General features: G+C 52.6%; 1 protein-coding gene across 1 annotated transcript in view; it reads left to right on the top strand.

The window, feature by feature from the left end:
• The window catches only part of AP3S2 (adaptor related protein complex 3 subunit sigma 2), a 58,935-nt gene extending 36,643 nt beyond the window's left edge, over window positions 1-22,292 (top strand). The window contains exons 5-6 of the mRNA XM_062206249.1: window positions 17,227-17,334; window positions 18,709-22,292. Of these exons, the coding sequence (XP_062062233.1) occupies window positions 17,227-17,334; window positions 18,709-18,837 (237 nt within the window). The 3' untranslated portion in view covers window positions 18,838-22,292. The remainder of the gene's footprint in view (window positions 1-17,226; window positions 17,335-18,708) is intronic.
• Window positions 22,293-22,619: the final 327 nt, after the last annotated feature.

The following is a 22,619-nucleotide window of genomic DNA, read 5'->3' as shown; positions in this document are numbered from 1 at the left end:
CCTGCCCACCCTCAGACAGAGAGAGGTTTACTTGTCTTGTTCCCCCAGCACCCTGGGCTACGTCTGTCGCCACAGATGGGTGGTTTTGCTTATTTGCATGGTTAAAAGCAAGGATTCCAGAGCCTGTGTGGCTGGGCTTGAGTTCTGGCTCCACCACTCAGGGACCGTAAGACTTTTGCCTTGGGAACTGACGTGTGTTAGCATGGAGCTTATGTGGTAGCTGTGCGGATTAAACGTAGGGCAGCACCTACACCTAGAATTTCGTCGGTCTGTTCGTCCGTTCTCTCCCCCCTCTTCCAACAGCGTTGTGAAGATTGGGCTCCGCCTGTCGTGTTCATCACTGTCTCCACTGTCTCACAGCAGGCGGCACAGACGAGCTGCTCAGTCCCTGTTGAATCCATATATCCTTGCACTGTTCTGCCTGCTGGGAAATAGTTAACAAAACATGCCTGTTTGTAAGCCCCACATGAAGTAGGGGAGACAAATAAAATGTATGTTAGATGGTGATAAGTGTAGGGAAGACCATACAGCACAGTAAGGGTTGCATTGTTATAGAGTTGTCAGGGAAGGTGTCTGATAAATAGCATTTGAGCAGAAATTGAGCAAAGTAAGAGATCTGTGATCTGTGAGGAAGAATATGCCAGGCGGATGCACCAGAAAGTGTGCAGAGCTTGGGGCAGGAGAATGGTTGATAGGTTTGAGGGCTAGCAGGTGAGCCAGCAGGGCTGATCTGCAGATGAGCAAGGTGCAGCAGAAGAGGGGAGGACAGGTTGTTGGGGCGAGGAAGCAGGTCCCTGTGGGGCCCGTGGCCCGAGGAGCACAGGCAGGCCTCGCACTACTTGAGCTTTCTTGCCTACAGAGACAGTTAAATAGCTCTCTGCTACTGTAAGGCAAAGTCTCATCCCAGAGCTAGATGGACTGATAGGTTGTCTACAGATTGGCCCTTCACCTTGGCCTTGGTACTGTACGTCACTCCTGAGTGCAGGTGGGGCGGCTGGGAGAGTTACACAACAAAGGCAATTGGCCCCGGGTGTGCCCTGGGACAACACATTTTGGGGTCTAGGAGTAGATAATCTTCATGCCTGGTGGAAACAGTTACAAGTTAAATCTTTGTGACCTTATCTGCTTATGACTCCAGGAATCGAGGTTCACATTCTGTACAGAACAAGTTGTCAAACCTGTTACTGAACTCAGCCAGGCCCACACCAGCAAGCAGCTCGTGGTGGAGGGATGCCCAGCCCATTTCCACTCCCCATGCCCTGGGTTTAAGAGCAAATGGTCCTGTCAAAGCCTGGAGCTGACATTTCCTGGGTTTTACCAGTCATTACATAAGTGTGTCCCTTTTGGATTTACCTGGAGGTACCCTACAGGTGTCATGTTTGTGTTGCTTAGAGCCTCAGAGAAGAAGTGGGACATCCCCTTCCCAGCTCCTCAGAGCGAGTGGGGCAGTGGGCATATTGCCCCCAGCTCTGGCCCTGGCACTCTGCTGGCTGCTCTCTCCATGCCTTTGTCCTCGTCCACTTTGATACTGCTGAGTAGCAAACCTGTGCCCTTTCTGACCCGAGTTACAGGCTTGTGTTTCCACCTTCCTGTCTGGATCACCTGCCTCCACCTCAGACTCAGGATCCACCAAGCCACTAGGCAGCCCCTCCCTGTGCACCCCTTCCCCGCCTGCCCGCACCCATCCTCTGCTCTTCCTTCCTCGTTCTCAGCGACAAGGCATGAACTCAGGAATGTCCTCCCTTCCTTTCATTTTCTTCCCATCACCTGAATCCAGGCACCTGTAACGTCAGGTCTGGGTGACAACAGTACAATCTCCAGTCTTGCCCCACCTCCTTCTCCCCATTTTCTCTTTTGTAGAAAGCATCCCTTCCACCTCCCCTTCTATCTACTTCTTCCCTCTGGCCATCAGGGAGCCCCAGGCTTCCTCTGCTCTGGGACGCAGAGCCCTGAGGTACATCATCTTGTCTTCCTCTGCCTCCTATATGCGTCTCACCAGGTCCCATCTCTGTTGTTGCTCATGTCAGTTCCCTGCCTCTAAATGCCCTCACCGTCTCCAGCAGACTCTGCAAACTCCCAACACCTGGTCACATTTTCTTTTCTTTTGTTTAAGATTTATTTATTTGAAAGACAGAGAAAGAAATTTTCTGTCCCCTGATTCACTCCCCAGATGACCGCAGTGGCCAGGGCTGGTCCAGGCTGGAGCCAGGAATTAGGAGTTCCAGCTGGGTCTTCCACATGGCTGGCAGGGACCCAATACTTGGGTCACCTTCCACTGCCTTCCCAGGTGCATCAGCAGGGAGCTGCATTGGAAGCAAAGCAGCCAGGTCTCTAACTGGTGCTCCAACATGGGTGTTGCAGGTGGTGGCTCAACACCAGCCCCCCAACTCATATTTTACCCTTGATGAAGCCTTCTGTGAGCTCCTGGCTCCTGGCTTCAGATTGGTACAGGTCCAGCTGTTGCAGTCAATTGAGGAGTGAACCAGTGGATGGAAGACCTCTCTCTCTCTCTGCTCCTCCTTCTCTCTCTGTGTAACTCTGACTTTCAAATAAATAAATAAATCTTAAAAAAAAAAAAAAAAAAGAGCACTCTGGGCTATTGTGCTCATCAACCGAGTGTCACACACTGACACCATTGCAAAGTTTACCACCCATTGGGAACAAGTGGGATTGAAACATTAGATTATGAGCAAGAGGACAAACTGCCTGGAGAATTATAATACTCCCACGCAGGTGCAGGGGCCCAAGGACTTGGGCCATCTTCTACTGCTTTCCCAGGCCACAGCAGAGAGCTGGATTGGAAGTGGAGCAGCCGGGACTTGAACCAGCACCCATATGGGATGCTGGTGCTGCAGGTAGCAGCTTTACCCGTGACGCCACAGTGCCGGCCCCTGTAGGTCTATTTTAAAAACTGGTTCCTAACTAGACCTTGACTTTGAAAGTTGTGACCTGTGCATCCTTGCTAGTCTCTGGGGCAGACTCACTCACTTGACTTTGCTGCCTGGAGATAGCACCTGGGTGGACTTGGGAGGAGCCTGGTATCCTGGCCTGGGGCTGGTTCTGCGTGGAGGGGCCTCCCCGAGCCGTCCTACTTTGCAGCTGTGTGACGTAGTGCCCTGAAAGACCTCTGTACCCCAGGTTTATTCAGTTGTAAAACAGGGTGGTCCTATTCCATCAATTCTTAGACCCACTTTGGGGGAACACTTAAGATTTTTTAAAAATATTTTTATTTATTTATTTGACAGGTAGAGTTACAGACATTGAGAGGGAGACAGAGAGAAAGGCCCTCCCTCCATTGGTTCACTCCCCAAATGGCCGCAATGGCTGGAGCTATGCCGATCTTAAGCCAGGAGCCAGGTGCCCCCTCCTGGTCTCCCATGCGGGTGCAGGAGCCCAGGCACTTGGGCCATCCTCCACTGCCTTCCTGGGCCACAGCAGAGAGCTAAACTGGAAGAGAAGCAACCAGGACTAGAACCTGGCGCCCATATGGGATGCCAGTGCCGCAGGTGGAGGATTAACCTAGTAAGCCACATGCCGGCCCCAACACTTAAGATTTTAACATCTCAGATATCAAGATTTGTCTTGTAATCAGTAACATGTAATAATTTCATTGGCAACAATTTTCTTTAGAGAAAATAATTGGTTTTTTTACTATCAGTGAAGTCTTGAATTTGATGAAATACATTATTACCCACCATACATGGTTATTTTGAGGACTGGAATTCGTGAGTGAATGGTGAATTTGTCTTTTACTTTTTTCCTTCTGCTCTCTCTGCCTCCAGTTTTACCACATTTAGTCACTGCCTTGCCTGGCTCCCTGCCCTAAGTGGCAGCAATTCTCCCAGCCCCTACCTTGAAACCCTGCTGAATGTTAGGTGACACTGAGTGATTGAAGGGGTTGTGTTATGCAAGTGAATTTTCATGAGTGTAGAAAAAAGTTGGAGCCATTACCAGAAGGAGGAAGCTGAGGTCTGTTGACCCCAGGTAGGAAGACTGCTATGAGCTCTCCCAGAGCTCGCCTCTCGCCATTTTCCCGCTTTGAACTTACGCTCCGGTGACACGGAACTCTTCGGATAACTTGGCTTCAGGGATGTGAGAGTTTTGTAACTTTGTCACCTAGTATATAAAGGGCAGTGAATGAGCAAAGCCACGAGTTGTCCATGGGCAGTGGCTTAGAAGGAACTGGGGTACCGGCGCTGTGGCTTAGCGGGTTAGGCTGCTGCCTGCAGTGCCGGCATCCCATATTGGCACCTTTTCAAATCCCAGCTGCTCCACTTCCAATCCAGCTCTCTACTGTGGCCTGGGAAGGCAGTGGAGGATGACTTGGGCCCCTGCACCTGCATGGGAGACCTAGAAGAAGCTCCTGGCTCCTGGCTTTGGATCAGCCAAGCTCTGGCTGTTGAGGCCAATTGGGGAGTGAACCAGCAGATGGAAGACCTCTCTCTCTCTCTCTCTCTCACTCTTGCTCTCGCTCTCGCTCTCTCTCCCTGCCTCTCCTCTCTCTGTGTAACTCTGACTTTCAAATATAATAAATAAATCTTAAAAAAAAAAAAAAAAAAAAGGGACCAGAACTGTGGAGATGGAGACCATCTTAGAAGTTTGTGGATTCAGGCATGGCAGTTGGAATTTTTTTTTTTTTTTTTTTTTTGATCTGATAAGTTGTGCTTCTTTTACTACTGCTCAGCTGGAGACTGGGCAGCTCAGCAGAGAACTCTCTCCACAGTGGTGAGGGATCTGTACTGTCTCAAGACAGTGGATAAATTCCAGCACTGGATAGAGGTTCAGATGACTTGATTTTAATTACCAAGTTACCATCCATCTGTTACTTACTCCTGTTCATTTCCTCATTTCCTGCCTCTTTTTTTTTTTTTTTTTTTTTTTTTTTTTTTTTGGCCTTAGAATAGGCCTGGCAGCCAAGTGTGCTAGTTCTTATTTGTTCACACAGCTTGGAAGTGCAGAGCCGGAATGCAGACACTGGCCTCTGTGGTAGCCTGCACTCGACACAGAGCTGTGCCTCTTTCATCATCCTACACATGAGAAAAGATGCACCTGGGTCCTGTTGGTCAACAGAGAAGCAGCCAGGGAGCAGGTCAGACTCAAGAGGACACGGTCTGGCTCGGGTCCTGTGCCCAGCACAGTGCTTGGCATTGGGGACCCATCCTGCAAACAGGTAGGAGATAAGGAAGATGAAACAGTAGGCCAGAGAGAAAAATCTCGCTGGAATTTATTTGGAAATTGATTCACAAGAGAATTCTGACTCATAAAAAAAATTTTTTTAAAGATTTTATTTATTTGATGAGACGCAGAGTTACAGAAAGGTCTTCCATCCACTGGTTCACTCCCCAGATGGGTGCAATGGCCGGAGCTGTGCCGATCCGAAGCCAGGAACCAGGTGCTTCTTCTTGGTCTCCCAGGTGGGTACAGGGGCCCAAGGACTTGGGCCATCTTCTACTGCTTTCCCAGGCCATAGCAGAGAGCTGGATCAGAAGAGGGGCACAGGACACGAACTAGTGCTCATAGGGGATTCCAGTGCTACAGACAGAGGCTTAGCCCACTACGCCACAGTGCCGGCCCAAAAATTGTGTTTTTTAAATTTTTTTAATATTTATTTATTTATTTGAAAGAGTTACACAGAGAAGGAGAGGCAGAGAGAGAGAGAGAGAGAGGTCTTGCATCCACTGGTTCACTCCTCCATTGGCCACAATGGCTAGAGCTGCGCCAATCCAAAGCCAGAAGCCAGGGGCTTCCTCTGGGTCTCCCACGTGGGTCCAGGGGCCCAAAGACTTAGCCCATCTTGTACTGCTTTCCCAGGCCATAGCAGAGAGCTAGATTGGAAGTGGAGCAGCCAGGACTCGAGCTGGTGCCCATATGGGATGCCGGCACTGCAGGCAGCACTTTACCTACTACGCCACAGCACCGGCCTCCCAAAAATTGGTTTTTAAAAGGGAAGGAACAGAGCAGGCACTGTAGTTCAGTGGGTTAAGCCAACACTTGGGATACTCTGATCCCAGTTTGAGTCCTGGCTACTCCAATTCTGATATAGCTTCCTGCTGGTGCATCCTGGGAGGCAGGAGAAGATGCCTGAAGAACTGGATCTCTGCCATCCACATAGGGGACCTGGATGGAGCTCCTGGCTCCTGGCTTCTGCCTGCCCAGCCCTGGCTGTCGCTGGCATATAGGGAGTGAACCAGTGAATGGAAGTTAGTGTGCTCTTTCTCTCTCTGTCTCTTCTCCCCCTCCTCATGTCTCTCTCTTTTTGTTCCTCTGCCTTTCAGGTAGATGGGGTATCTTTGCCACAGTCAACTATATGTACTCAAAGAGCATAAAACAAGAAGCCAATGAGTGATCCTCTTATTTTAAAAAAAGATGATGATGAATTAGTAGAGCATGGAGGATAATTAATGTGTTACTGGGCGATCTGCCATTCCTACTGCCTGCCTGCCTTCTCCTCACATCCTAGTGAGTTCAGACCTGCTGTCCTCTGAACTAACAGCATTTTGTTCTTGGGTCATGGTACTTATCATAGTCTTCCTTTTATTACACTGAATTATGTTTCATGTTTTATCTCCCTTCCTTGATTCTAAGCCCTCTGAGAACAGGGTCCATGTTTTATCTTCACTTCCTCAATTCAGGTCTCCCGTAGGGGTGGCGAGGACCCAAGTACTTAAGGCACCACCTGCTCCCTTCCAGGGTGTGCACATCAGTGGGCCCCGGTTTCGACCTGGCCCAAGCCTGGCTGTTGTAGGCATTTGATGAATGAAGCAGCAGATAGAAGATCTCTCACAGTCTCTCTGCCTTTCAAATAAAATGAAAATAAATTAATTGAAAAAATAAATAAATAAATTGGGAAAAACCACAAAAGCTAGAGTATTTCATTATTGGCATCATAGTGTTCCCGTACAAGCACTGTGACCTTGTGCTTTGTGTTTGTTTGTCTTCTGTGTGGTAGCAGTTATTTTTAAGAAAGATGAATGTGTCGGAGTACAGACAGACAGGTGGAGTGTGAGTCCGTCTCTTGTGATGTACGAGGCCTTTGTTGTCTGGTACAGTACACCGGGGAGGGGCCGATGGGAGCCAGGGATTCCTGTGGCTGTGATTAGGTTTGGAGTGCTAAGTACATTCATGCGCCGCTAGTGTCTCAGGCTTTACCTACCTTCTCTGCCGAGAGTTCTGCTGGCTGGAGTCGAGAGCCGCATTTTATTACAGGAGCAGTGTTACCCTGTGTGTAGCTGCAGGGTGCTCTGGGTAGCGTGATGGATTAAGTCTGCCTGTGTGAGCTGCTAACCTGGGAACCTTACTTACTGTATTAATGGGAAAATGCGTTGTACGTGTAATACTTAAACTTGTGGGGCGTGATCAGTTAAAGGTTTGGAGACTAAATGTTTTCACTAGAGAGGAACAATTTAAAGGCCTTGCCTCTGCCTTCTTGTTTACTATCTTCAGCCTCCAGATCAGCTTGTTTTATGGTGGTCTTTTTTTTTATTTTTAATTAATTTATTTATTTGAAAGTCAGAGTTACACAGAGAGAGGAGAGGCAGAGAGAGAGAGAGAGAGAGAGGTCTTCCATCCACTGGTTCACTCCCCAAATGGCTGCAATGGTCGGAGCTGGGCCAATCCAAAGCCAGGAGCCAGGAGCTTCCTTCAGGTCTCCCACATGGGTGCAGGGGCCCAAGGACTTAGACCATCTTCTACTGCTTTCCCAGGCCATAGCAGAGAGCTGGGTCGGAAGTGGAGCAGCCAGGACTCGAACTGGTGCCCATATGGGATGCCGGCACTGCAGGTGGCGGCTTTACCTGCTACGCCACTGCTCGGTCCCCAGTGGTCTCTGTTGAATGGAGTTAGATCCAAATGTTCTTTGGCTTCAGTGAGAAATGTAAGCAAGAATGGAACTCTTGCTTAAGGGATCTTGAAGATCCCAGAGCTCCTAGCCTCGGGAGGGTTATTGAAACTGACTTGTGTCTACCGCCAACAGGTCAGAGCGAGGTTCCTGAGACACACCTGTGTCCTTGAAGTGACACTTTGATTTTTCTGTCTGGACTCCATCAGTCTTCCATCAGTTCTTATCTGTTGACGTTAGCTCTGTGTCCCACACGGTAGCGCTTGTTTCATAATGCCGGGATGGCAGCCCGTGCCAGCCCAGAATGCCTGAGCCCCCCACAGCCAGGGCGTGTGAGCACGACCAGCCTCTTCTTGCTGATCAGCCAGCATTTATGAAGTAACTCTTCCTCAGTACGTGCTCAGCACTGGGGACCCAGGGAAGATTAAGACGTAGAACCAGCCCCAAGGGATTGTGGTTGAGGCAGAGGCAGAGTGACTGCACTGACTGAAGAGCCTCGTAGACACCCTTGCCACGTGCAGCAATGTCCCTGAGGGGAGGGCCTGGGCCTTTTCCCAGTTCATCTGGCCCACGCCTTGGCTCTTCAGCCCGTCAAGTCCTGGAGGAACGCCCACCTGGTGCAGAACTGCCTGTCAGGAGCTGCCGGAAGAACAAGAGGCGGAAGTGACGGCGCGGACCACAGACAGGGCACACGAGGAGCCCTGGCTCTCATGTGGAGAAGTGCTGGCTGGCCGTCGGAAATCCCGGCAGGTCAGCCGCTCCACTCTCTTCTGATGGCGTCCGTCTTGCTTCCCGCTCCTGTGCATTTTCACTGAGGGGCTGCTGGCCAGGCCTGTAGGCAGACAGCTCTGGTGTGAGGAGTCCCAGCGTTGGACCCTCAGCACTGCAGGTGTGTGCTTCCTGTTTTATCTGTTAGCAAACCGAGGCGCAGAAGAACTGATGAATACAGAGCCCCGAAGGCCCTGTCCCCCCAGGACACTGCTGGCTGTAGGGACTGTGGGGAAGCTGTCACTGAGAGGAAACAACAGGGGACAGAGCAGATGCCCGCGGGAGCCTTCAGGAGAGGGACGGTGGTCTGACAGCTCCCAGGAAAGAGCCGCTAGCGGGACAAAGGCGTCCAGGAGTGCTAACAGCTCCCTAGGAAGAGCAGCTAGCGGGACCTAGGCTCCCAGGCGCGCTGGGAGGAAGCTTGGAGTTGCTGACAGTTAGACTGCCTCCAGAGGGGTCAACGTGCTGACTCCCCATCATTCCTGCTCTGGACTCCTTTGAGGGCTTTCAAAAAAAAATTCAAATGGGACATAACTACGACCATCAACTTCTAACTCACTAAATTGTGGCCATGGGGGCTGGCACTGTGGCAGAGCAGGTAAAACTGCCTCCTACAGTGCCAGCATCCCATATGGGCACTGGTTTGTGTCCTGGCTGCTCCCACTTCCAATTCAGTTTCCTAATAATGACTTGGGAAAAGCAGTAGAAGAGGGCTCAAATGCTTGGGCCCCTGCCTCCCACGTGGGAGACACGGAGGAAGCTCCTGGTTCCTGACTTGGGCCTGGTCCAGTCTTGGCTGTTGTGGCCATCTAGGGAATAAACCAGCAGACAGAAGGTCTTTCTTTCTCCCCCTCTGTCTCTCTCTCTGTCTCTCTCTCACTCTGACTCTCAAGTAAATAAATACATCTTTTTTAAAAAAGAAAATAAAATGTGGTCATAAATGTGTATATGTTAATCTTGGAAAACATGAGTTTCTACTCCACATTTTTCTTAAGATTTCACGTTCACCACCCAAAATATCTTCTCCATTGCCTGCTCCTTATACCAGGAAATCCTGTTGGTTTATGGAATTATCTTTAAGTTCAGATGGAACTTCCTGGTTGTGGTTATTTCTAGGTCAGATTACTACTGAATTCTGCAAGAACTAACAAATCAGCAGCACTTTGTTGAAGCTCAGTTAACCACTTCTGAGTGAGTTTTGCTGGTGTCATTATTTTGGGAGCTTGCTGAGTTAGCAGGAAGCAGCAGTATTATGACTTGATAGTTCATATTTGTTCAGGATACACCGTGTCAGGCAGTTTTAGGGCTCGCGAAGACCTTTGCCTCTTTGTTCTCTCCTGTTCCTGTGGTCTTGAATGCCATCTTCCTGACTCAGGTCTCAGAAGTCCTTTCCTGTCCGCCCAAAGCGCCCTTTGTTGGTTGGTGCCTCGCCTCTCAGTGTTGTCTCAAGTATGCCTAGTTTTCTGCTGGCAGACTCACAATTCGTCTGTCCATCACCTCCTGTCACTTAACAGAGCCCTCCTTTGTCCTCTGACTGTATCTGTGCAGGTGTGTGAGCTCAGTATGAATTTTTGGCCACGCGTCGCCAACACCCATGCTTGGCAACCTCCAGCTTTCTGAAGTCCCCTTGTCTCCATGGGCAGCTCTGTGCTCCACTCTGCACTCTCACCGCCTGAATTTCTGGAAGTGGTTAAGTCTGTCTACTGGTTATGTTAGAATTATGTAATTTGATTCAATGATGGCTATACTAGAAGTGAGAAGAGAGAATTGTCCTATGCAAACTAAAGTGAATGCTTTGGAAAGGCGAGTTCCTTAAAACAACAAACAAAGTTTAATTAGATTCAGGCAAGATGAGGTCTGGCGCTGTGGCGTAGTGGGTAAAGCTGCCGCCTACAGGGCCAACATCTCATATAGACGCCGGTTCGAATCCTGGGTGCTCCACTTCCCATCCAGCTCTCTGCTATAGCCTGGGAAAGCAGTGGAAGATGGCTCAAGTCCTTGGACCTCTGCACGCACTCAGGAGACCCAGAAGAAACTCCTGAATCCTGGCTTCAGATCAGTGCAGCTCTGTCCATTGCAGCCAGTTGGAGAGTGAACGAGTGGATGGAAAACCTCTCTCTCTCTCCCTCTCCCTCTCTCTCTGAGTAACTCTGACTTTCAAATAAATAAATCTTTTTTTAAAAAAAGATTCAGGCAAGAAAGCTGGAGGCAGAGGGATTCTGGAACTCTAGAAGGATTCTGTACTTACTGTTCCCTGGGAGTCTGAGTTCTCCCTCTTTAGAGAAGCAAAACAACTGTGGGTAAGTTTTATAGAATAGTGGCATGGAGCATTAATCAGCAGAAAAGATCTTGTCCCCTAATCACAAGTTTGTTCATAGCAAATGATGATAGACTTGAACATTAGAATGAGAAAGTCACAATAAAAGTTATAAGAAGGGATGAATGTGGTATCCAAATCCCATATCAAAGTGCTCATTCAGGTCCCAGGTGCTCTGCTTGTGATCCAGCTTCCTGCTAATGCGCCTGGGGGGCAGCAGAAGATGACCCAAGTACTTAAGTTCCTGCCACCCATATGGGAGTCCTGGCTTTGGACTGGCCCAGTCACAGCTGTTGTAGCCATTTGATAAGTGAACCAGCAGATAGATCTCTATCACTCCACCTTTCAAATAAATAAATAAATCTTTTTGTAAAAGTCATAGTAACTGGGGCTGGCGCTGTGGTGTAGCAGGTAAAGCCTCCACTTGTAGGGCCGGCATCCCATATGGGCACCTGTTGGCGTCCCGGCTGCTCCACTTCCGATTCACCTCTCTGCTAATGCGCCTGGGAAAGCAGTGGAAGATGCCCCAAGTGCCTGGGCCCTGCACCCATGTGGGAGACCCAGAAGAAGCTCTTGGCTTCCTGGCTTCGGATTGGCCCAGCTCCAGCCGTTTCAGCCACTTAGGGAGTGAACCAGCATACAGAAGACTTTCTCTCTCTCTCTCTCTCTAACTCTGTATTTCAAACAAATAAATAAATCTTTTTAAGAAAGTCATAGTAACTGTCGTTATTACTTTCATTGTCTATTTCAGATGCTATCTGAGGGCTGTCAGTTGTTGAGGGCCAAGAAATCCGTGCTATTTGTCTCCCTCCCTTTTTCCCTTTTCTTGTCCTAATTTGTGCTAGCTGAGAGGCATGCGTGTCAGGTTAGTGTTGTCATCCTCATCCCATTTTAGTCTTACTCCTGCCCTCAGATAGATTCAGTCTTCTCTTTCCGCCAGTTTTCCAGTCACCCCTCCCCCTGAGCCCAGTGTTTCCTTTGGTAGACCCCTCAGCACTCAGGGGAACAACCTGTCCAGGCTGTTCCTCTCGACGGATGACGCAGGATCACATCTCTGAGTCACCTCGTCCCCTTGAAAATGTTAGGAAGATTGCTTCTTCTTTTTGCTAGTATTAAATAGTAATGTGGAAAATTTTTTCAGTTTTGTTCCCCTTTCTGTGATTTGATCTTTGTACCTGGGTGCAGATATCCAGAATTGATACCTAAGAGGTGTGTCCTGGAGCCACAGTACAGTGGCCTAAGCTGTGGCCTGTCGCACCAGCATCCCATACGAGTGCCGGTTCAAGTCCCAGCTGCTCCACTTCCACTGTGGCTCCCTGATAATGTGTCTGAGAAATCTGCAAAAGATAGCCCAAGTATTTGGGCCTCTGCCACCCACGTGGGAGACCTCGATGGAGTTAGAACTCCTGGCTTCAGCTTGACCCAGCCCTGGCCATTGCAGCTATTTGAGGAGTGAACCGACAGATGGAAGTCTCCCCACCCCACCCCTGCCAGTTTTGCCTTTCAAATAAATAAATAAATCCTTTTAAAAAGAAAACCGTGTTTCAGGGCACTGGCGGGGGTCTGTTTTCCCTGGGATACACCGTGCTCTCGAGTGTGTAGATCCCAGCCCTCTGGGAGCTCAGACACATCTTGAGTTCGGTCTTCATGTCATCTTTAGGAAGAAATTTTAGGTATTTTTTCCATTTGTCTCCTTTGCTGTCTTTTCTATTTCCTTTCTGTGCCTTTTAGCTGTTTTTAATTTACTTTTTTTCTTTTTAAAAATCTTTATGTATTTATTTGAGAGGCAGAGCGACAGAGAGCGGGAGAGGCAGAGATCACCCATCCGCTGGTTCACTCTCCAAATGGCTGCAACAGCCAAGTCTGGACGGGGCCAAAGCCAGGAGCCAGGAACTCGCTCCAGGTCTCCCACGTGGGTGCCAAGGACCCAAACATTTGGCCCATCTTCTGCAGCCTTCCCAGGTGCATTAGCAGGGAGCTGGATGGGAAGCAGAGGAGCCAAGACTTGTATGTGATGCCAGTGTCGCAACCGGGTGTAACCACGGAGGCACAACCCAGCTCTGTCATTGCATTTATGTTTTCCCATCTGTCACTGTCCCCTGCTGTCTCTTCTTGCTGCACCTTCAGTCTTACCTTCATGTCTGGGCCAGTTTTTTCCTTCCACTTCACTGAGCTCTGTTGGATCTACCTTCTCGTCTTGTGTCCCTACCTCTGCCGTAAGCCCTTGCGTTTCTGCTTTGAGCTTCCTACGGATGGCCATTTCATTCACTAGGCTTTCTCTTTGTCACTTTTGCAGAATACTTTATCGTGGCTTTAACTGCTCTCTGGCAGCATTTTCCAGGGTGTGGTCTTAGTCTGCCGTTTTGTTTTCTTGTTTCTTTCATGATTTTTTTCTTGTTGTACCTTTATATAGACGCTGTGCAGATCTATCTTTCATGCTTGTCCCTAAATAGATGCGTTTTTTAGGGACTGGCTATTTGCAGGATGCTGGAGCGGGGGCGGGGCTACGACTGTGCCCAGGCTACTTCGCACACAAGAATGCTTGGTTAGCAAAATGAACAGAAGTACTGATATCGAGGCCTAGTTCTTTTTGTTTTTTACAGGCAGAGTGGATAGTGAGAGAGAGAGAGAGACAGAGAGAAAGGTCTTCCTTTTGCCGTTGGTTCACCCCCCAATGGCCGCTGCGGCTGGCGCGCAGCGGCCAGCGCACCGCGCTGATCTGAAGGCAGGAGCCAAGTGCTTCTCCTGGTCTCCCATGGGGTGCAGGGCCCAAGCACTTGGGCCATCCTCCACTGCCCTCCCTGGCCACAGCAGAGAGCTGGCCTGGAAGAGGGGCAACTGGGACAGAATCCGGCGCCCCAACCGGGACTAGAACCCGGTGTGCCGGCGCCGCAAGGTGGAGAATTAGCCTGTTGAGCCACGGCGCTGGCGAGGCCTAGTTCTTTCTTCGTTTCTTTCCTTTCTTAGGAAATTTAGTAAGGTGCACATACATCAAGTTTGGCATCCTTGCCACTTTGAAGCTTGCGGTGCGGTAGTTTAAGTACGTTCACGTGGTCGCGCGTCCATGACCACCGCCCGCCTCCAGAGCTGTGCATCCTGCAGACTGAAGCGGTGTGCACAGCAGATGGCTTCGTCTCTTCCCTGCCATTCTTCTTTCTGTCCTGGAAATGTGACCACTCCAGTACTTCCCGACCCCATCCTTTGTGTCCGGTTTACTTCACTTAGCATAATCTCCTCAGGGTGCACTCCTGTTACAGCATTGGTTCGTGCACCCACGTGGGAGACCCGGATGAAGCGCCTGGCTCCGGCCTGACCCAGTACTGGCTGTTGAAGCCATCTGGAGGGTGAACCAGTGGCTGGAAGATCTCTCCCTGGATCTCTCTTTCCTTTTTTTTTTTTTTTTTGACAGGCAGAATGGACAGTGCACTGCACTCCCGGGCCACAGCAGAGAACTGGCCTGGAAGAGGGGCAACCGGGACAGAATCTGGCGCCCTGACCGGGACTAGAACCTGGGGTGCCGGCGCCACAGGCAGAGAATTAGCCTAGTGAGCCATGGTGCCGGCCTCTCCTTCCTTTTTAAGGCTGTATAATATTCTTCTGTATGTCAAGACCACCTTTTGTTTTTCCGCTCATCTGTTGATGAACCCTTGGGTTGCTGCCACCTCTCATCTGTTGAGATTATCTTCGCTTTGAACATAGAAGTGCAAGACAAGGACACTGCATAAAGTTTGTGGGAAACTGGAATTGAAAGAGGCGATGAGAGGCATTTGGCACATGGTTTAGGCAGGTCCTGCTTGAGACACACACTTCCCAGATCAGAGTGTCTGGATTTGAGTCCCAGCTCTGTTCCCAACTCCAGCTTCCTGCTAATGCGCACCCTGGGAGGCAGCAGGTGCTGGCTCAAGCGTCCGGGTCCCTCCCACCCATGTAGGAGGCCCAGTTTGAGTTCCTGGTTCCTGGTTTTGGCCTGGCCCAGCCCTGCTGTCACGGGTGTCTGGTGAGTCACTGGCAGCTGGGAGCTTGCGTTGTCTCACTCACTACTCTCGGCCTTTCAAATAAATTTAAAAATAAAAAAAAGTCTATTTTAGTGCAAATAAATTGAAATTCATGCCCAGTTTTTTCATAATATGCATCTCCATGAGCTTTTAAAAGATTTACTTATTTTTTCTTATTTTAAAAATATTCTTATTTTTAAAAGATTTATTCATTTATTTGAAAGAGTTACACGGAGAGAGGAGAGGCGGGGGGGGGGGGGGGGTCTTCCACCCGAAGGTTCACTTCCCAGTTGGCTGCAACAGCTGGAGCTTCGCCAATCCGAAGCCAGGAGCTTCTTCTGGGTCTCCCACACAGGTGCAGGGGCCCAAGGACTTGGGCCTTCTTCTACTGCTTTCCCAGGCCATAGCAGAGAGCTGGATGGGAAGTGGAGCAGCCGGGTCTCAAACCAGCGCCCATATAGGATGCCAGCGCTTCAGGCCAGGGCATTAACCCACTGCGTCACAGTGCCGGCCCCTAAAAGATTTACTTATTTATTTTGAAAGAGTTACAGAGAAAGGGAGAGACCCAGGGAGAGATCTTCCAGCCACTGGTTCACCCTCCAGATGTCTTCAACAGCCAGTACTGGGTCAGGCCGGAGCCAGGAGCTTCATCTGGGTCTTCCACGTGGGTGCAGAGGCCGAAACATTTGGGCCATCTTCCACTGCTTTTCCCAGGCCATTAGCCAGGAGCTGGATTAGAAGTGGAGTAGCTGGGACACAAACCAGTGCCCATATGGGATGCTGGCATTGCAGGTGTTGGCTTTACCCACTATACCACAATGCCACTCCCCCCTTTTAAAAGATTTGTTTGAAAGGCAGAGTTACAGAGAGGTGGAGACAGAGAAAGAGAGACAGAGAGAGGGAGAGGGGTCTTTTCATCTACTGGTTCACTCCGCAAATGGCCTGAACTGCTGGGGCTGGGCCGATCTGAAGCCAGGAGCCTCAAGCTTCTTCCAGGTCTCCCATGTGGGTGCAGGGGCCCATCTTGCACTGCTTTCCCAGACCATAGCAGAGAGTTAGGTCAGAAGTGGAGCAGCCGGTACTTGAACCAATGCCTATACAGGATGCCGGCATTTCAGGCAGTGGCTTTACCCCTAAACCATAGTGCGCCGGCCCCCTGACAACCCCTTTCATGAATTTCTTGAGGACCCTTTGTTGCAAGAATATAAAAAAAAAATTGCACCAAAATTAAACGTTAATCCCATTTTCCATGAACTTTGTGAAGTACCTTCATACAAGTATCTCCTTGAGTCCCTGTTTTCAATTCTTTAGCATTGAAAGTTCAATGGACTTGCCACATAATATGGTAATCATTTCTTCAGTGTTCTGAGGAACTGCCCTAGTGTCGTCAGAGGTCTGTTTCTGGACGGAGTATAAACTGTGGAGTCCCTAGGGAGGAATTTTCAGACAGTCTGGTGCAACACTGTGTAGATTGTCTGAACATGAGGAGTGGGCGTCACGGTGCAGCAGGTTAAGTCACTCATTGGTCTGCGCTTCTGATCCGGCTCCCTGCCAGTGCACGTGGGGAACCCAGATGGAGCTCTTGGCTGCTGGTTTCAGCATGGCCCAGTCCTCTTCCTCTGCCCCCACCCTCCATGTCACTCTGCCTCTTGAATGAATGAATAAATAAATAAATAAATAATAAATCTTTTTTTAAAAAATACAAAGATGTGCTGATGCATCTTTGTTCTCACAAGGAGACTGGCGCTTGGCTCTAGACTCGACAATGGGCAGTGTCTGGGGCCATGTTTGGTCATCACACCTGGAGGGTGCTCCTGGCATCTAATGGGTAGAGAGCTGGTATTGTTCGGGTGTAGCTGACATACTTAATGCCAGTCAGTGTGGATGGTAATATTAGTCATGGAAACCATCGCTCCTTAAGCAGAACCCAGTGTGTGTGATGCATCGGGTAGGCAGGGTGCTCCACACAGTCCCTCATCCAGCTTTCTCCACACCCCTGCAAGGAAGCCGACCGGCTGAAAAGACGCCAGAATTTAGACACCACCTGTCCGACTGCACAGCCTGTGCCCCCAGCCAGCACCTCTGTGGCTGCTAGAAGAGGTTGGTGCTGCTGTGTGCGCTGACGTGGGAGAAGCCCCTCCTGGTCTCACTGGAGAGGGGGCGGCGCCAAGAGCGGAGGCATCTGAGTTGTGACTGAGGACCTGGCCTTGTGTCTGACTGCTGGGCTGCAACAGCAGGACACCCGCCCCGCCTGGGCAGCACGCTGAGCCCCACAGAGCTCTGACCCTGCTCGTCTCTGCTCTCCCCAGGTGCACTACATCCTCCAGGAGGTGGTGATGGGGGGCATGGTGCTGGAGACCAACATGAATGAGATCGTGGCCCAGATCGAAGCTCAGAACAGGCTGGAGAAATCCGAGGTGAGTCGGCAGCTGCGCTCAGCCCGGCAGGGTGGAGAGGGGAGGGGCGCGTGCCGGTGGTGCTGTGGGGTGTTAGGGAATGCCCCCTCTTCCTGGAGTTCACGAAACCCATGGATTGGCAGCTCAGCAGATAAGCAGGTTTGAAATCTCAGACTTTGGAGCAAGAAGTGTGATTGGGAAAACCAGACGGCAGAGAAAGGCACCCAGAGGGACCCAGAATCCCCTTCTCCAATTCCAGCGTTGTCCTAGTTTGTGTGCCTTGTGAACCTGATCTCCCAGCAGCCCTTTCTCGTGTGTCTGCCAGACCTCTGCGTTGCAGTGCCCTTTTTCCCAGTTAGCCTTAACAGTTGAGTTTGGTCTGGGCTTGCACCCCGACGCGGTGCTCACAGTGAAGCTGCCCCCCACTCCAGCCTTGCTGGGAGCGGAGGTCACACGCGCCCCTGTCCCCACCTCCACATGCTCTGAGTGTCTGGAGAGAGCCTGGGCATCTTAGGAAACCGCGAGGGCGAGCTCTTGCCTGGGGACGGCGGTCCCACGGAGGAAGCTTTTCCACCCCGGCTCCCGCGGCGCTGCGTCTCTTCAGAAACGCAGGCTGGGAAGTTTCCGGGAGGAGTGAGCGAGTCCGCAGCAAGGGGACTGGGGGCTGGGAGACACGGGGGCCTCTGGCTGGGGCAGCTGCAGCTGGCTCCCTGAAAGCAGCCGATGGGAAAGTGGCCTTGAGTCTCCAGCAGCGCCTCCCCTTCTCCCCGCACTGGGAGGGAGCCTGGAGGTTGGCGCCGCCGACCGCGCACTCTCCTCACAAAGCGCCGGTGCCTGCCAGTCACCAGCCCCTCCACGCCCTCTACACCGCTTCCCGTGCTCCCAGCTCCTGGTCAGCCATTTGCCACCCCACACTGTCGGCTGGCGGCTGGCGAGCGGTTGTCCAAGGGCCGTGATGGTTGTTCCTTTTCCCTGTGACTTTGCCCTTGTCTGGAGGGGTCTCCAGCCTCCTTAGGAGAGGGTTTTGTTCGCCTCAGAACCAGGAGGGCGCGCAGTGCTTCATCTGTCTGGGATAAACCTGTCGGGGAGTTTTCACACGCGGGAAGTCAGCACCCACTGCGCACCAGGCTCTGTTGGCGGCCGGCCCATGAAACTGCCCAAGACGCAGTCCCGCCTCCAGGGAACCTGTGGTTTAGTTCAGGCCCGGGCTTCGTGCCCCTAAGTCCAGACCCCATCAAACCTCCCAGATGGTGGTGGTGGCTGCCTTCGGAGGACACGGAGGAGAGTGACACTTGGGTGTGCTCGGCTGGGACGTCCCCAGGCCTCCTCCCCTGGCTCTGCTTGGTTGTTGAGGCGGGGAGCGGAAGGCCCTGAGAGCTGTCTGCTTGTCCCCAGGGTGGCCTCTCAGCAGCCCCTGCGCGGGCCGTGTCTGCCGTGAAGAACATCAACCTGCCCGAGATCCCGCGGAACATCAACATCGGCGATCTCAACATCAAAGTCCCCAACCTGTCCCAGTTTGTCTGAGGGTGGAGGAGCGGGCGAACTGGAGCCCCTGGAGTGAGCAAAGCCAAATCAGTCCAGAACCAGAACCGTTTTGAGCCTTAGAAGTCAGAGGTTGGGACCTGAGCCTTTCTGTGTGGCGTGCAATTGGAAGGGGGTTCACACTTCCACAGCTGGGCTCTGCTCTGACCTGTGGCCGTGCCCATCTCTGGTACACGTGGCCTCTGCGGATGGGAGGGCCTTGCCTTCCTCGGTGGGCGTTGGCCCAAGCCACTCGCACCTTCGCCTCCCCTACCACGCTCCAGGAACTGCCTCCGGCAGGCCACTTGCTTCTCTGAGCCCCACCACCAGGACCAAGCGCGGTCCCTGGCTGGAGTCTTCAGCCTTAGCTGAAGCTGAGCTCCAGGTGTGAGGTCCTTAGCATTTCCTGGGGGTGAGGCGCCTCGGGACGAAGAGGGCTGGCCCTTCAGATTTGGGGGTGTCGGGGTGGCAGGTAAGGGCAGGGTCTTATGAGAGCCGCCCCTCCACTGTCTCTGCAGGTGCGTCACACCTGAAGCCCTCCTGCAGAGCGTGCTCCCCACCTTCACCGTCCCACTTGTCACAGGTGTGGAGGGGCAGGACACAGTCCAGATCAGAGGCCCACCTCGCTTCTGTGGGTAGGGAGAGCACCCCATTCATGTGCCAGAGAGGTCCCTGGGTCATGAGGAGGGCCCCGAGTCTGCAGAAGGCTACAGCTGACAACCTGTGGAACATCCCAGAACTGGGACGCTCTCCAAGTTTGAAATACACTCTCCTCACAGGAGCAGAAAGCCCAGTTGCTGTGTCCTGAGTGCTGAGTTGCATCCGTGGGAAACCCACGGGCATCTGTGCCGGGGTCGAGCGTGGAGCCAGAGTTGGGGGGTCACAGTCAGGATCTGGACAGGGGAAACACCCGGCTGAGAGCAGGCACCAGCTCTGTGGTGGGCCCCCCCCCCCGGGTGATGCCCTCCCAGGGCTCGGGTGACATGTGGTAGACCCTTCTTCCAGTGGCCAATTTAGAGCTAAGCTTGCTCCTCCTGCGCTGTCACAGCCGGCTCTCAGGTGTGGTGTTGAGCTGCCCTGTAAACTTTCCCGCCGGGGGCACTCTTGAACCTGCTGACCTGGGCCCCAGGCTGTTCCCCGTGCCTAAAGTGACTCCTCCCAACATTCTCATCGTTTTTATAGGAAGGAGACAGCCTCAGAGCTCGCCAGGTAACTTCTCATGAACTTGGGAACAACACGTTTTGTGTTCCAAGGCAGCCAGTGACCGTGTCACATGGTGTAAGTGCTGAGGCGGCTGCCACGGCCCTCAGTCCCTCCTCGCACCTGCTGGGGAAGCGGAAGGCCTGACTGAGGCAGGTCGCTAAGCTGGACCCGTGTCATTGCTTTCCAGTAGAGTGGTGATGGGCTCCAGTGCCTTGCGCAGGCCGGCACAGGAGCCGGGTTTCCTGGGAGAGCCTAACTTCCGATGGCCTCTCAGCCTGCCAGAAACTGGTGGTGCCAAAACCATGGGCTGGCCCTGAAATTCCAAAAGTGAGCACCGGGCAGCACCCCTCACGCTGCCTCTGAAAATGGCATAGAGCCCAGCCTGTGTTGGTAATTTGGAACATTAGCTACTTGCCTGCAACTAGCAAAGCCATTAAGCCTTTTTTTTTTTTTTTCAATTTTTAAGATTTTATTTATTCATCTATTTGAAAGGCAGAGTGACAGAGACAAGGAGAGGCAGAGAGAAAATTCACTCCCCAGATGCCCACACAGCCGCAGCGGGGCCAAACCTAAACCTGAAGCCAGGACCTCCAGCCAGGTTTCCCATGTGGGCGGCAGGCACTCCAGTCCTCGCGCCGCCACCTGCTGCCTCCTGGGCACATTAGCAGGAAGCTGGAGGAGAGGCAGGGGTGAGACAGCCCCAGGTGCTCCAGGCTGGGGTGCACACATCCCTAGGGGCAGCCGCCCCGCTGCACCACAGTGCCTGCCCCAGCACCTTTCTGAAAAAGAGGAGGTCCTCCCTGGCCTCTGGAGGCAGGCCTCAGTTTTGCTGCTGACGGACGTCGCTGGTGGGAATAGAGCTGGCTTTGAACGTGCTCGGGGAGTCCTGGGCCCTGCACGGCTCGCACTGAGGATTCCCAAGGCGGGGAAGATGCTGGGTTCTCAGTGCTCACTGACACTAACTGAAATCCCACTCTTCCATCGCGCACCTTCCAAGTAACTGGCGATGGCTAAGCTCTGGGCTCCGCTTCCGACGGTTGCCCCGTGAGGGTTGTTGGCAGAACGGACTGTTGGGGTGGGGGCAGTTTGGCTGTCAGCCTGACTCCATGGAGAACAAAGTCTGCGTTGGTGACACTTGGGAAATCTAAAGGACAGTAACCCGTCTCCCGCCTCCGGCTGACCCCCTGCCCTGCGGGGCTGTGCCCCCAGCGGCCCGTCTTCCCGAGTCCCAGTTTTGTCACCTGTGGAGCCAGCCCTCTTTCCCGACCACGTCTCCTGCCACAGAGCCAGCGCCCCTAGAAAAGGAGCCAGGGAAAAAGCCAGGTTGCCGGCTCCATCTTGCCTCCAAGGGGGTTCCCAGGTGTGACCGTCTGTGGCTTTCCCGACGGGAAGCAGCGTGAACAGCCCGTGAAGATAAAGATCAGGAACGGGCCTGGTGCAGGTGCGGCAGCAGCCAGGGTGGAGGGCGCACGGCCGCCCCGGGTGCCCATCTCACTGTGGCGTGGTTAGCCTGTGCCCACCGCTCCTCGAGCACCAGCAGGGGCGGCCCTTCCCAAAGACACCTGAACGTCTTTCCTAGTTCAGTTCTCCCCTCCAGGAAAGGAAATGCCTTCACGTAGTTCAGACGTTGAGAAAACAGAGGCTGCCCAGCAGCTCTGAGCCCGCTCCCCTGGAAGCAGCAAGGCGTGTGATTTGAGGGGTTAATAAACAAAGTCCCTGGTGTTCCTTCACCAGAACCGGGTGTGTATCTGCCTGCAGGTGTGTTAAGTTCTATTTGACCGCGGCCTCGCCTTCTGCCATGGCCCTCGCGTGCTGTGTTTGGTGTTTAACTTCCTGTCTGTTTCCCTGCTAGCACGCAAGCCCTCGGGGCGGGGCCCCTGCCCAGTGCTGCATCCGGGCTGCTGTGGACAGCGCCTGCACTGGGGGGCACGCAGGAGGCAGACCGGCGTTCAGGTCATTCGTCTCCCAGCCTCGCTGCCTGTGCTCCCAGGACCCTGCCCTCAGCACTGGGAGAAGAGGAACCAGGCAGAGCTGACGGGTGCTGGCAGCGGGGGAGGGGAGAGACGCATGGGTGTCACATCGAGGAGCCCCTGACCAGCTGCCTGCTGATGCACTGGGGGGCAGCAGGGATGGCTCAGTGCCACCGTCTGGCTCCAGCCACCCCCAGATCGAGTGTCCCGCTCCCTCTCAGCCTGGCCCAGCCCCAGCCACTGCAGGCATTTGAGGTGTGAACCAGTGGATGGGAACTCTTTCTCTCAAATAAATGAACTTGGGGGGAAAAAAAAGGGTGTGATGTGGACACGTTCAGGTTGGAGTCTCCCAAGAACCCCTGGGGCAGATGTCCAGCAGCTGGCTGTGTGGGCAGGAGAGGAAGTGAGTGTCTGTCCCACACGTGACATGGCCAGAAGTTGGGGGGCTGAGGACGGAGCCCAGGGAGTGGAGGTGACTTGGAGCCCAGGGGAGACTTGAGTGGGGAGGGGACTAGGAAGAGACGACCTCTCAGGCTCGTGGCCAACCTGGCGAAGCCCTGGAAGTGACCCAGCCAAGTTGAAGAACTCTGAGGAGGGCCAGGGTCCTGCCTG

This window comes from Lepus europaeus, chromosome 11, assembly GCF_033115175.1.
Source record: "Lepus europaeus isolate LE1 chromosome 11, mLepTim1.pri, whole genome shotgun sequence".
Classification (NCBI taxonomy): domain Eukaryota; kingdom Metazoa; phylum Chordata; class Mammalia; order Lagomorpha; family Leporidae; genus Lepus; species Lepus europaeus.
The sequence above is the reverse complement of the archived record's forward strand: the minus strand, read 5'-3'. Positions and strand labels throughout refer to the sequence as shown.